General features: G+C 48.3%; 1 protein-coding gene across 4 annotated transcripts in view; it reads right to left on the bottom strand.

The window, feature by feature from the left end:
- Positions 1–2,031, bottom strand: part of Cacna2d3 (calcium voltage-gated channel auxiliary subunit alpha2delta 3) — a 918,594-nt gene extending 916,563 nt beyond the window's left edge. For 3 of the 4 annotated variants that reach the window (XR_003846886.1, XM_008851836.2, XM_029555393.1), the window contains exons 1-2: positions 1,768–2,010; positions 966–1,047 (exon numbers count right to left, since the gene is read on the bottom strand). Coding sequence is in view for 3 of the 4 variants with exons in the window: in XM_008851836.2 (XP_008850058.1) it covers positions 966–1,047; positions 1,768–1,889 (204 nt within the window). In the remaining variant the exon portion in view is untranslated. Of the gene's footprint in view, positions 1–965; positions 1,048–1,767 lie in introns of all 4 variants that reach the window. The other variant, XM_008851835.2, reaches the window with a different exon arrangement.
- Positions 2,032–14,647: the final 12,616 nt, after the last annotated feature.

Genomic DNA, 14,647 nt, shown 5'->3' with positions numbered 1-14,647 from the left:
CAGGCAGCATGCACAACACATATGGTACATTGGCCCAAAAAACACATTTAAAAATGCTTAAAAGTTAACCTAACAATTTAAGCTGTTTGTACCCATTTTCAGAGAATTATCCCCTAAAGGCCAATCTTTTTTCTATTATCAAGGGACTATCTGGAGTCATGCGGTTGATTTGCTAACTGAAACTCTCTTCACACCTCTGTCCTCCCACCCCCACCCCACCCCACTCTTTATCTTGGAAGAAGGAAGGGCCATATATCTGGAGAGGTAATTTTAAGCATAATAGTGCCTTTTTTGAATTAAAATTGATGCTGCTTCTGATAAAAGCCTATAATCAATTCTCTATTCTCATTACTCTCCAGAATTATATGGATGCAGACCAATTTCTTAAGTTTGTGGACTGTTCTCCTAGGTTATTACCCGGCAGTGCAGCTGAGTGAAAAGATAACCACATTCATTTTCCTTATCTGTAATGATGTAATGCACCCCAGCCCTGGGTCTAGATGATTGGGGAATAATGGGATTGTACAACCGCAGGAGTGACAAACAACGGTGCCGGTATCTCTCTGACACACAGACCCCCTACACCTCCCCTGCAAGGTGAAAGGCACCCATTCTGCCCCTTGGATGAAGTTACCATCTTTTGGCCCGGGAAGCGTCTGCTCTTGCACTGAGACAGCAATACTGACAGCTGAAAGGAGAGCCATGCAAACACTCTGTTTCCGAGCCCCAGCCAGGACAGTACGAGTGAGTATCCTGCTTTTCTTTGCCTTTAGAATCAAGTGTCATCTAAAAATAACCGCTTGGTAGGGAGAAGTCACTGCACAGTACAATGCCAAGAAGCCGAGATCAGAGACTCCCTCTGATAACTGATGCAGCCCCAGGCTCACGTTTGTTTGGAAAACTAAATCTGCCTCCATTTTCTGTGCTGGAAAAATCATCGCTGTCTGCCACCACAGAAACCCTACCTTTTGCAGAAGCTGGGAGCCCGAGTACTTGGCAGCAATGGATTTTATCTCTCCACCAAAAGCTGAGGCCCATAGCTTCACCCTAGAGGGAGAAAGGGTAAAGGAAGAAATGTAAAACCGAGTCACAGTCAACACGCGCATACGCGCGCGCGCGCGCACACACACACACACACACGCACACACACACACACACACGCACCCTGGGCTGTGGCTGAAGGAGCCGGACTATAGAGCATTAAAGAAAAATGAGAAATAAAGATAGAAAAAGCGCTCTGGTAGAAACTGCAAGCGCCAAACTGCAGAGCGCAGCGCGGGAGGGGGGTCGAGGGGGTCACTAGAGTTCAGAATGCGCAGTCTCCCGGCTCTCAAAAAAAACTGAGGGCTTTCATTGAAACAATTGCCTGAGAACTCAAACACCCCAAATGTGCATCACCTGGCAAATACTACTCCAAAGAAATCCACCCATCCCCCTTCCCGGAAAAGAAGTGGGATGGCAAGGTATCAAAGAAAGGGATGATTGAACGACCCGTGGAAGTTGGAGTCGGTAAACAGGCTCCAAACTTGGCGCTGTCACTTGAGGCGACCCTCTCCAGGTCTCACTCGCCAACCCCAGGGAAGGGGCGAGAAGGTCCCACCCCAGTCTCGCCGTGCGAAGCCGATGCTGGAAGGCAGGTGCAGGAGGCGAGGCCGGCGCCCGCCGCAGGTCCTGCCGGGCCACACCTGCAGGCGCCTAAACTTGGGCTCAGCGGGTCTCCGGGTCGGCGGTATCCCCTTCCCGGGAGGCGCAGCGCGGGGCACTTACACCGAGAGCGGGATCTGCTGCTCCGAGCGCACCACGTCCCCCAGCGCGGCGTAGAGAAGCGCGGCGGCCAGGAGCGCGGAGGGCCCCCGGGAAGCGCGGCGCAGCGAGCCCGGCCGGGCCATGCTGGGATCCCTCCGACGCGCGGCGGCGGCGACTGGAGCGGCTGCGGGGAGCTGCGCCAGGCGGGCGGTGGGCGAGCGCGCTGGGCTGCCTGCTCCGCGCCGCCCCGCCTGCCTCTGGCGCGCCGGGCTCACTTGGGGAGCAGGAAAAAAAGACAGGGTGGGGGGAGGGCGGAGAGGAGGCGGGAGGGAGCGTTGGGGAGGGAGGCGGCGCGGGAGGAGGGAGCGAGATGCGCCTCTCGCCGCGGCTGCCGCCCGGCCCCTCCACGGTGGCCCCAGGGAGTCCGGCGGGCCGCGGCGGGAGGGCGGGAGGTGCCTCGCGGGCGGGGACTCGCCAACTCCAGTGTCCTTGGCCGCCAGGACTAGCGCCCTGCCCCGCCCGGCCCACTGCGGCCGCAGAGTTCTTTACAACTCCGCAGTCCGCGACTCGGGAGGCGGCCCCTGGGCGCTCCCCAGGCCCCAGGTGACTGGAGTTGGAGTGGGGGTGGGGGCCTGGGAGGGAAGCCAAGGGGCCCGGGCGCTGCACACCTGGCCAGCTGCGGCCGGAATCTGGAGCCCCTGGGCAGGTCAGGAGCAGCGGGGTCGGAGGCTGCGGAGCCTAGAGGTGCCGCGACCCCTACCCATCCCCCCGCGCGGGTCGCGGGCAAGTGGCACAAGTCAGGGCGGCCGGCGGGCGCGGCGAGCGGGGACGCAGCGGGCTGGGCCAGGGGCTGGGGATCTAGGGGGGCACCGCTGCCTGGCCGCCTACCGCTGCTCCTGGGCCGCGGCGCCCAGGGGAAAGCGCGGAGGGTGGCGCTGCGGTCGCGGCGCGGGCGCACGAGCGCGGGGCTCCGGCATTCGACCGTGGTGCGTGGGGCCTGGCGCTCGGGATCACCGTCCCGGGGCTTCGGAGCAGCTCCAGCCCGGACCCGAGCCACGGATCAGCACCGCTTTGCGAGTGCGGGCTGGCCGGGATGTCGGGGCGGGGAGAGGAAGGGAACGCAGGGCAGAGTCCATCCTGACCGAGGACACCCTTCATTTTGTGGGGAAAGATTGCAAAGAGCCCAGGGGCTCCCCGCCCCAGCCCCAGCCCGGAAGGACGCGGCGGCGGAGCGCTGACAGAGCTCATCCTCGCTGCTCCCAGGAGACCCGCGGGGCGCCGGGGTCGCAGGCTTCCCCGCGCCTTTCTCGCCGCAGCCCCCGCCCCCAGATGGAGACTTGGCTTTTCAGACCCCCCCTGTCCCCATCTTCATTCAAGCTCTAGGGTGTGACTAGGAACTTCGTGGAGCCCTCGCGCCGGCTGGCGGCAAAGACTCGAGTGCGGCTGAGTCATCCTCGCCCGGCCGAGCGCAACTCGGGTGACCAGAGAGCCGTGCGCTCCTGACGTCGCCGAATCTCCCAGCGCGCCTGCCGCTTGGGTTCTCCTTAATTGCCAGTTTTTCTGCCACCAGCGCTTTACGTTTTTCCCGTGGTCACCCGCCCTTGGCCCCTACACCCTCGGGTTTCAGGGAACTGAGTAAAGGTGGGCTCCTCGCATCCACTGGGTGGTATCGGGCTTTGAGACAGGCTGACTCTCCTGCCTAGCCGTCTCCAGAAAAGTTATCTCTGTGGCGGATGGCTGGGATTCCTCAGAGCTGGCTGCGTCCAGCCCGCTGTGCCTTTCTCTGAAGACCAGCAGACCCCAGCTTCCATGGGCTTAAGGCCAGTCATACGCCCATCTAGGGAAACAGCGCAGAGAACAGGCCCACGAAGAGAGCGCCAGGTGCACCCCGCCCACGGGCCGTGTCTCCACGGATGACTAACTGGTTATAATGAATTCTCCGCTTCTGTGCACACCTCCCGCCTATACAAGCGTGCCAGCCCTTCGCAAACTGAGTCAGGCACAACCTGACCCCAGGGCAAATGGTCCGGATGGCTTTGACATGCAAACTGGGGGCTGGGAGAAATTTAATTTTCCTGCCAGAACACAAGGGTTCTCTTTCTAAATGGATGCTTGGGTGAATGAATGTGTGAGTGCATGCTAGCTCAATCCTAAAGCATCATGGTTCCCTCTGTGGTGTCTGTGTGCTGACAGCCTTTTCTGTGCTCACTCACTCATCTAGTCAATAAAGGCCAACCATCTTCTACCTGATGGGTACAGTAAGATAGTCGGAGGTGAACCAGTCAGGCTACCTGCCCTCCTGGGATTTGTACACTGAGAGGGCCTCTCCAAAAGCAATAATGAGAAATTTATAATTATACACTCAGACAGAGGATCAGCAATAGTATGTATGGGGGGAAAAAGTACCTGTCAGGCCTTTATTACTGTGCCCATTAACTGATAAGAAATTGAGACACGGTAAAAGGATACAGCTTAGTCATAAACAACCACCTGACTGCTGGACGGTATTGAGACCAACTGGGCACCAAGGTCACGATTGTATTTGGTGATGAAGTCCTTAATGGGCTACCACCTGCCACAGGTGAACTCCACAGTTGTTTGGGGGATACTAGAGAATCACCATGGAGCATGGTCAGAAGATAAGCAGTCCAAGGATAGCTTTTGGAGCATTCCTAATGCTTATAGACCGGTCTTAGGCAGAACATGATGCTCACCACATTTAAGATGGACTCCACTAAATATTTTCTTCTAGGGCAAAAATTAAAAAAAAAAATGGCCATGCATGGTGGGACACACCTTTTATCCAACATTTGGGAGACAGAAGCAGGCTGATCTCGGTGAGTTCCAGGTCAGCCAGGGTTACATAGTGAGACTGTCTCAAAAAATAAAATGAAAATAATTTTTTAAAATTAAAAAGACTCAAACAATCTGACATTAATGAATCCAGAGCTCAAAGTGTTGCAGAAATTTGGGATCCTGCCACTCAACGTGCTCTGTTGCTGTCACCAGAAAGATCAGCACAGAAAGATCTCTCAACTATCCAGTGCTGTGCTCATATTTAACAAAGGAGAATGAGGCCCAGTGACTGATCCAAAGCCACACAGCAGTTAAAGGAGGCTCACCTGGCTCAGACCAGCCCCAGCCAGGAGCACCTGATCCTGCTGCTTCTACCAGGAAGCAGACACTTCTGCACCCAGCTCTCAGCTGCAGCACCAAGTACAGCCAAATGAGATTGTTGCTGGCTGACCAGATCACCAGCCCAGCCAGCTGCAGATCCTCCACTGTGCAGTGGGAAGTTGAGCAGTGGTAATGTCTGAACAGCCATGAGTTTGAAAGCTTTACAAAAGCTCACCTGGTCCATTGTAAGAACAGGCTTCCAAGAAGACCCAGAGCATTTCTTGAAGGACAGCATTACCCGCCCCCCCCCCCCCCCGTTTTGAGAGGGGAAAGCTCCGCGTTGTCTTCTTAAACGTGGGGTTTGCTGGCATTTTATAGTAGGGGATTCCCCCCCCCCCCCCCCGAGTTTTTGAGCAGGTAAGACTCAGGTTTGTCTTGATAACCTGGGGTTATGCTGGCATTTAGTAGATGGGAGGGCAGTCTATAGAAGAGTGTCTTTTCCCATAGGACTTTGCAATGTCCCGTTGGATATTCAAAGAGGGTGAATCAGTCTCTCTCCCTCTCCCTCTCCCTCTCCCTCTCCCTCTCCCAACAGCAACCAAGCTTTCACACCAAGAATCACTAACACAGACCACCTGTACAGATCTGCACGTGGACTTTGACATTCATGGTTCAAGTGCCCATAGGCACAAACATCAAATGACTTTGTTACATCTTGTCGCTAATTGGGCAGGAACACTGCACATAGTGACATGCCTCTTGTTTTTACTATAAATTACATTTTCAACATTATCATCAGGAATCACTGATTTAAAAAAAAAAAATTCTGGCTTACAGCAGGTTATACTGAGAACTTCATACCAGAAGGGTAGAGAGTATAGTATGTACATGGGTAAAGCTCTCTAGGTTAGAAAGACACACCAGCTGAAAGGTTGTGAGGTTATTGAGGAGATGCAAAATCACAAGAGCTTTTGAACCTTTAGCCCAGCCCTTCCTCTCCTGGGACTGTATCCTGGGACTATCTACCTTCAGGTTTTATGGCCCACCCTCATACTGTGAAATGCTAGGCACATTCCTATCTTCATAAACTACCTTTTTCTCAAGCCCCAAAGGACAGGGAGACAGTGACTTTACAAGGATATAAGATGGGACTCAAATGATGCAGCTCAGTATTTGACAACTGTCACTTTCTACTTTCACCCTGCAGATACAGTCTTTCCACACTCAGGTACTCTGGCTCTTACTCTGCCTCACTGATCAAAGCCACCAGACCCTCAGCTGAGCTCCCTGCTTCCCTGCCACACTTGCACACACTCACTTGTGTACACATATCAACCTTCCCTCCCCACTACCACCACCTGGTACAGACCATTACAATTTCACCCCTAAACTCCTACAACCAACTCCTAATCAATTCATTTTGTACCTGTGTTCAGGTTTGCCTTCAATTGCTGTGACAAAACACTAACCAATACCAACTTGGAGAGGAAAGGGTTTATTTGGCTTAAATCTCCCAGGTCACAGTTCATCACTGAGGGAGCCCAAGGTAGAAACTCAAGGCAGGAACCTGGAGTCAGGAGCTGAAGCAAAGGCCATGGAGGAACGCTGTTTACTGCCTTGGGCCCCTGGCCCATGCGCACCCTGCTTTCTTATACAATACAGAACTTGCCCAGGATTGGCACCAACCACAGTGGGCTGGGTCCTCCCAAATTGCTCAACAATTAAGAAAATGCCAGTCCAATGGAGGCAATTCCCCAGTTGAGGCTCCCTCAACCCAGGTGTGTCAAGTTGACAACTAAAGCTATCCAGCACAACCTATAAATGCCACCCCCTAGAGTTCTAGGTAAAATAAAAGTGCAATACACACACACACCTTCCCTTCATCTCTCTTCCAAGAAACTATCACTATTAACTGATTTCGCATCTCCCACATCTTAGGCGAGGCTGCAGCTCAATGTTCCACACCTTAGTTGGAATGAATGTCATCTTGAGATCCCTTCCACCTAAGGCCAAGCCTTGTTGTGCTTCCTAGACTGTAGCATCCTCCTCACCCAAGCCCTCGTACCTGCAAACGGCACTGAGCTTGCAAAGAAGGCTAGAACCAGGGAAAATGTTTCCCTGAACCAACCCTCAATTCTGAAGAGATTTGTGAGCTAAAGGGAGGAGAAAAATGACATCTCTGCAGTCACAAACACTATAAAAAATGCCACATCTAGACTGGGCATGGTGGCCTTTAATCCCAGCACTCAGGAAGCAGAGGTGGGCTGATCTCTATGAGATCGACATCAGCCTGCTCTCCTTAGAGAGTTCCAGGCCAGGAAGGGCTACATAGTGAGTACCAGGCTAGCTTTGGCTACAGGAAGATCCTGTCTCAAAACAACCCAAAACAAGAGCAACAACAAAACACCATGTTGAACACTGACTTCTGAACTCTCAAGGGAAGGACACTGCTTGCCATCTTCAGAGTCCTTCCCTCTGAAGTGATGTTCCCAGCCCCATGTGCAGATGTGCTGAGGAGACTGCTGTGATGACAAGAGGGTCTTCTGTTCTCAGGAGCAGTTTTCAGCTGTGTCTGAAATGCAGCCCTAGGAAAGCACAGACCTGGAAACAGTGTGAGGCTCACTGTGCCAAAGCTCCTTGCATGGAGTAGATATTCAGGCAATTCAGTCAGATCCTTTCCAAATTGCTAAGCCTTCCCCTGACCTGGAAGTAGGCCCTTGAGCCCCCAGTACAGGAGAAGGCAATGAGTGGCCAAGGGAGACTGTTCCAGATGTGGTCCTTCTATTTAGCAGCTGCCCCAACTCTGAGAAGGTTGTCCTAGAAAGGGGCACAGGGCCACCCCACAGGAGGGAACCAGAAGAATCAGCTGGCATGAAACAGCCCCCCACCAAGTCAATGGATGCCAGCCACTGGGATTAGAGCCATCAACCTAAAGACTGAGCTTGAAGACTGTGGACTTCCGGTCCTTTCCCTGTCCATCCCAGCCTTTCTCCCAGCAGGAGGGCATGTAGCCAGTGAGCTTCTGATCTTGATTCTGTGTTAGTTGGTGCCAGTGGCTGTGAGTGCCTACATGTGTGTGAATGTGACGCTGCATGAATGTCTGTGCATGTATGATAACCATGCCATTGAGATTTCCTAGTCTGTGAAAGGTGATCTGTCCTAGAGTAGGACAGGCCTAACATTCAGTTGAGGGAATCCCAGGAAACCGACTTCAACTTACCACCTTTGTCTCTGGGGAACAACAGGGGCCTCACATTCACACAGCCACACTTGCCTGCACAGTGAGGCAGGTCCTCAGCGCCACCCTCCCTGCTCAAGGAAGCCATTCCTACGAAACAGGAAGCTCTAAGTGAACAGTAGGAACATAGGCTGATGCTGTAGTCCTGACACTCACCAAGCTGAATAGCAAGAGGGAAACAACCATTCACGCATCTCATACCTTCTAATTGTCTGAATTGAAAGTAGCCTGCCTTCTGGCATCCAGAAATGTCTTTCTAGGGTAAGATCCACTTTCAAATGTTTTAAGAAATTACGAGGCTTCTAAATGTCTATGAAATGGGAACTGGTAAAAATTAATCACAGTTTATCATGCAATGGAATTTCAAATAGTCATTTAAAGGAAAAGCATAGCCAGGCATGGGAACACACACAGGAACCTCGGCTACTAAAGAGGCCTAGAAAGGAGGATCAAGAGTTTGAGGCCTTGGGGCTAGAGAGATGGCTCAGTTGTTAAGAGCACTGGCTGATCTTGCAGAGGACCTATGAGGTAGCTAACAACGGTCTGTAACTCCAGCTCCAGAGGATCTGACGCCCTCTTGTGTCCTCCAGGGGCATTGCACACATGTGATGCGCTTGCATCTATGCAGGCAAAACACTCATAAGAGAGTTTGGAGGCCAACCTGGGGAAATTTAGTGAAACTCTATCTCACAATAAAATAAAGAACAGAGACTATAGCTCAGTGATAGAACACTTGCTATCCTGCATGAGGCTCTGGAATTAATCCTAATACCTCATAAATAAATAAATGAATAATTAAATAGCTACATATTTTTTAAAAAAGAAAAAAACAACTTCAATGTACCACTCTGCCCATACAGCAAGCTGTCCATAGTGAAAGTGTTAGAAGAAAAAAATACAGATTGCAAAATTATATATACAGATACACCCATTTAAGATATATTTAAAAATGAGGAGTTAAAGAGATGGCTTGATAGTTAAAAGCACATACTGCTCTTGCAGAGGACCTACATTTGGTTCCCAGCACCCACACAGGGCAGCTCATAACTGCCTGTAACTCCAGCACCAGGGAACCCATGCCTTCTTCTGTCCTCTTGGACTCCTGCACTCAAGTACACAGACAGACAGACACACACTGGTGGCACTGTTTTGGAATGTTGTGGCACTTTTACGTGGTAGGGCCTAGCTGAAGATAGTGGTCCGTGAGGAGTATAGCTCACCCTTCTTCCAGCTCAGCTCTCTGCTTCCTTGTTAGAGCCATGTAAAAAGCAGTTGTCACATGTTCCTGCCACCAGGAACCACGTCCACCACCATGCCTCCTCCTCCATGATGTTTCCCCTGCAACAGGAGCCAAAATAAATATCTCCTCCCTTAAGTCGCTTCTGTTGGGTATTTTGTCACTGTAACTAGGAAAGTAATACAGTAGGCATGGAACCAACTGGAAAGTCTCATACATGAACTGGTAGAAGATTCTCCATGCAGAAAATAATACTAAGCAAGGGAAACTTTCACTTTTTGCTTCTGACACTTTGGGATTGCTTGAATCATTACACGAAGCAGGTAGATTATATATCTAGGGCTATCCACATATGAAATATCCAAATGACACAGGTGCTCCAAAGCATGGCCTATGCATGCTCACCGATTTCTAAAATCACTGGGTGCTAGGAAAGGAAAACCCATCAATGCTCATGAGCACACAGGGGGAGGAATGGAGTCCCATGAGGAGGAAATGCTGTGTGTCTCAGTTGACAAGCACAGCCACACTCACAGGTCCAGCAGTATGTCCCAATGTGTCCCCCTAGAACTCTGGGACACACACATTTGTGGTCTTCCTTCTGTTCATTGTAGTGTATCCACTACTAAGTAAATTTGTTTAATGCTGAATTGCAATGGTGCACTTACCTATTACACATCAAAACATTTTTAGTAGGTGTGTTTGGGGAGCAAGGACAAGGTATTATAAGGTGTAACTCTAGGAATATCAATAATCTAAAAAAGATGTTTCATGGGGCTGGAGAGATGGGTCAGCGGTTAAGAACACTGACTGTTCTTGCAGGTTTGAATCCCAGCACCCACATGGCAGCTAACAATTGTCCATAACTCCAGTCCCAGGGGATCTGACAGCCTCTTCTGTCCTCCACGGGCATTGCATGACACGGGTGCGCTTACCTACATGCAGGCAGTACACTCATACACAAAAATAAAAATAATAAATAATTTTTTTTAAAAAGATGTTTCAGGCTGGAGAAATGGCACATCATTTAAGAGCACTGACTGTTCTTATAGAAGACATGGGTTCAAATCCTAGCACCCACATGATGGCTAACAATCATTCAAAAACTACAGTTCTAGGGGATTGATGCCCTCTTCTGACCTCTGCAGGCATTACACGACACGGGCACACTTACATACATGCAGGCATAATACATATACATAAAAATAAAACAAGAGTTTTCAATAGAAATTTCTCTGCTACAGTCCTTATGCAACACAGATAAATACAACATTTAAAATCTTGATGGAATAACTGGATCTGTAAGAAAATCAATAATAAATTCAATAAATTCAAACACCACACACATTTACATCCATACATATGTATTATACATGTGTATTTACATACATGTGCACTTACAGTCTTGTATATATCCCTCTGCTTGAACTCAATTTTTGGACTGTCTATATTCAGTGCTCTGCCTCAGGTTGGATTTCCCAGTGCACCCAGGAAGCCCTCATGCATTCAATAGGCTACACTTTGGAAGATAGATTTACATTGATAAATGACCTATTAAAACATATAAACATATACACACATTCTAAAAGCAGTCGTAAATTTACATGATATTAGCTACTGTTTTTTTATTACATTCATTTATTCTTTAGTGGGGGGGGCAGGGGAGGCGTCTGTCTGAGTGTGAGGTCAGAAGACAACTTGTAGGAATTGGTTCTGTCCATCTACCATGTGGGTCCAAGGGATCAAACTCCGGATCATCTGATGCCTTAACCTCACCTAGAGAGCACAGGGACCCCACATTGTGTGACCATTACATTCTCTCACAATTTTGCAACTCTGCACTTCCTGTTAGGAGTTGGTATAGAGTTGCCTCGGAGTCATATAATAGCCTAAGCATTCAAATCTCAGCGGGCAAATAGGCATGGCCACTTTTTCTACAGTAAGACTTTAATAACCATATATTTAAAGAGTAGTGTTTGAAGTTAAGGAGTATGAGTCCTAATCCACACTCAACCTGAACAATGAGAAAGCACTGGAAAAATTTATTACAGGAATTAAAATTTAGCTTAGTAGAATTTTGTGAATCCTTTTCAGAATTTAGTAAAATAATTATGAGCACAAAATATTTTTCTGTAAGATCATTTATCACAATGTTGTCTATACTTAACTAAGAAACCATGCAACTGCCTCAAAATGAGGTGTTTGTTAAATTACTTATGATTGATTCATGAAAAATCATGGTGCTCTTAAACTCGGTGTCAGGGCTGGGGATGCAAGTCAGTAGTGGATCATTTGCCTCAGGGACCTGGGTTCCATCCACAGCACCAAACAAGGGGGTGAGAACATTTTAATTTATGCTAAAGCTGTCTTAACTACAAGAACTCGCATTGATCAAAAGAACTTATGAGTATATAACATATTTATACACTAGCAATCCATGGCCTTAAAATTACAACCTACCAGTAGATGTCTATAAGCCAGAAAAATCTCTCAAACATCTTTATCATCAGAGAAGCTATCACATTTCTTGTTCTCTTTTTTATTCATCCATTTTTTACATTCTAGAAGGAACATGTGTCATAACTTTTAATAGTTCCACCAGTCAGAAGAGAGGAGACATGAAACTTCCCTTATCTCCTAGGGAAAAGACTGTTAACCATGTCTGCCTTCAAGTCTGTTTGTGGTTACCACTGTAACATTTATACTTCTACCTTTTATTATTAGGCACCAACTTAGACATTTTGTTTTGGTTTGCTTTGTTTTTTGCAGTGGTGGGGACTGAACCCCAAAGCTTCAGGCACACTAGGCAAGCCTTCTACCACAGAGCTACAGCCCAGAGAACTTAGACTTTGTATAACAGCTTCCAAGTGTGTGGGGTGTGTGGAGCAGAGCCCTTCTATCCGAGAACCTACTGCCTAGCGCAGTAGGCTCACTACCTTAATTTTTCCAAGTTCTCCAGCACCCTTGGCCTTGCCACAAGGAGAGAGCGCTTTCAGATGTGCCTTGCCTCCTATGCTCTCTCTATTTCAAATACAAACACTTGGCAAATCTATAACAATCTTTTTACGTGAGCAAGGTTTATTGTGTGTTTATAAGTTAATCTTCCAGGCTTTGTGTACAAATTCACTATAAAACTTGAGATCCCAAAGCTGCACTTATGATAAGAAGTTGTTTTGTATTTATTATTATCAGACTGTAAAGCTGAGGAGAGTGGGGGAACACAGAGAACACACAGGCTTCTAATATGAACAAGGCTCTTTCAACTCAGCCTTTTTGTCCTTTCTTTTAAAAGCCACAAAGAGTTTAAAGATCTGCACATTCTATTTTCATCAAAACTTGAAAGGAGATAGAGACTACAGGCTACAAAATACATGCAAAGACTGGAAGAGCAGGTGATGCTGGAGCTTCAGGGGTGATGGGGGGACAGAGGGCAAAGGATGCTGAGAGGTCCCAGCATGAGCACTCTCTAGAGAGCCCCATTGCCTAGAAGCCAAAGCCTCTCACCACAGCAGAAGCTCTATCTTCTGTCTGTGGCCACCATGGAACCGGGGCTGAGGTTCAACAAGGCTGGAGGCAGAAGGTCCCTCCAGGACCCAGGGTGGACCCCTGAAGCGAAGGAGATGCTCCTGTGCAAGGGCTCCCACAGGCGTACTTAATGACCTGTTCTGACAACAGAGGAGAAAATCTGGGGTTGAGAAGAAGGAAGAAGGCTGCTTTAGTTTATGCCCAGCCATCCAAGGCATGCACACACTGGAAGCTCCTGCAGCAATTTGATGACAAGTGAGGAAGGGAGAGAGAGAGAGAGAGAGAGAGAGATGAACGGGGACGAGGAAGGAGAACACAGAGGAGGACGAGAGTGACAAGCAAGATGACTGGCCCAGCAGAAATGCTAAGAGTTTATTCTTTTTTGTGTAAATTTTTTATTGACTTTTTTGGTATTTCCTACAGAACATCTTAATCAGTCTTAACCATCTTTATACCCCCTTCCCCATTGGCCGCTCCCATATCCTCCCACCCCACTGGGATTCATACATTCTGTCATTTGTCTTAAGGTCTATTGTGCCAAGTTAGTGACCCCAGACATCCAGGTTTATTCTTAAAAATGTAAAAAGAATAGTAAAATTTACTCAAATGCAGCTTTCAAGCAGGAATGGTAACAATTTTTTTCACTGATGTTAAAAGCGTAAGAGGCAATTCCCCTCAGTGTTGGGAGATGACAGCACAGACATGTAAGAAACGAATTAAAAATGATGAAACAGAGCTATCAAGATGGCTCAGTAGGTAAAGGCATTTACAGCCAAGACTGATAACCTGAGTTCAATTCCCAGAACTCACACGGCGGAAGGAGAGAACCAATTCCTGCAAGGTGTCCTCTGACCTCCACACATGCACACATACATATGCAAAATAAATAAATGCAATTAAAAAATTTTAAACTACATTTAAAAAAATAATAATGAGGGGGCTGGAGAGATAGCTCAGCGGTTAAGAACACTGAATGTTCTTGCAGAAGACCCATGTTCGAATCCCAGCACCCACATGGCAGCTAACAACTGCCCGCAACTCCAGTTCCAGGGGATCCAACGCCCTTTTCTGACCTCTGCGGGCACTGCACCACATGGGCGTACCTACACATATGCAGGCAATACACACACATAAAATAAAAATAATAAATAAAAAATTTTTAAAAATAATGAGAAAGAAGGAGCTCAAGAGAGTTAGGACCATAGGAGAAGAGTATTATTATTAATGGAGAAAGGGGAAAAATGGAGGCACCTTGATTGGGGAAACCATGATGGAGGGGTTAGACAATGCGAGAGATAAATAATACCTAGCTAGTTTTAAAAACCAGAGGGAACCATATTAGTCCAATAACCTACTGACAAATTATACATAGCAGATCAAGAAATATCAAGAACCTAGGCAAGGTTTATCTGAGAACAATTGGTCTTTGCCCAAGACTTATCTACATGACACACAGTAATTAAAAGTACCAGACTGGTGGAACTAACCCTCTTAGATATTTAACAGACATACTTTGAGGCCTATACTAATTTGGTCAGAGGGACATAAAGGACAGTTTCTTCTCCTTGCCCTCCTAGGTCGACTAGTTCCAGGGGATGATGACCATCTCTCAAAATGTCCTGTAATTGTAGCGAGCAACCTGTCCTCTTGATCAAGGAGGCTGTGGAGACCCCATGAGATGGACTTGAACCAGTGTCCAGTCTACAAAGAGGGGGGTCAACACAGAGGAATCATTTCCTCCATGCTTCCAAGCAAAGCCAGCCATGGTTGAGTAGGACCTTTGA

The sequence above is a fragment of the Nannospalax galili genome, unplaced genomic scaffold, assembly GCF_000622305.1.
Source record: "Nannospalax galili isolate Female #2095 unplaced genomic scaffold, S.galili_v1.0 scaffold485, whole genome shotgun sequence".
NCBI classification, from domain to species: domain Eukaryota; kingdom Metazoa; phylum Chordata; class Mammalia; order Rodentia; family Spalacidae; genus Nannospalax; species Nannospalax galili.
The sequence above is the reverse complement of the archived record's forward strand: the minus strand, read 5'-3'. Positions and strand labels throughout refer to the sequence as shown.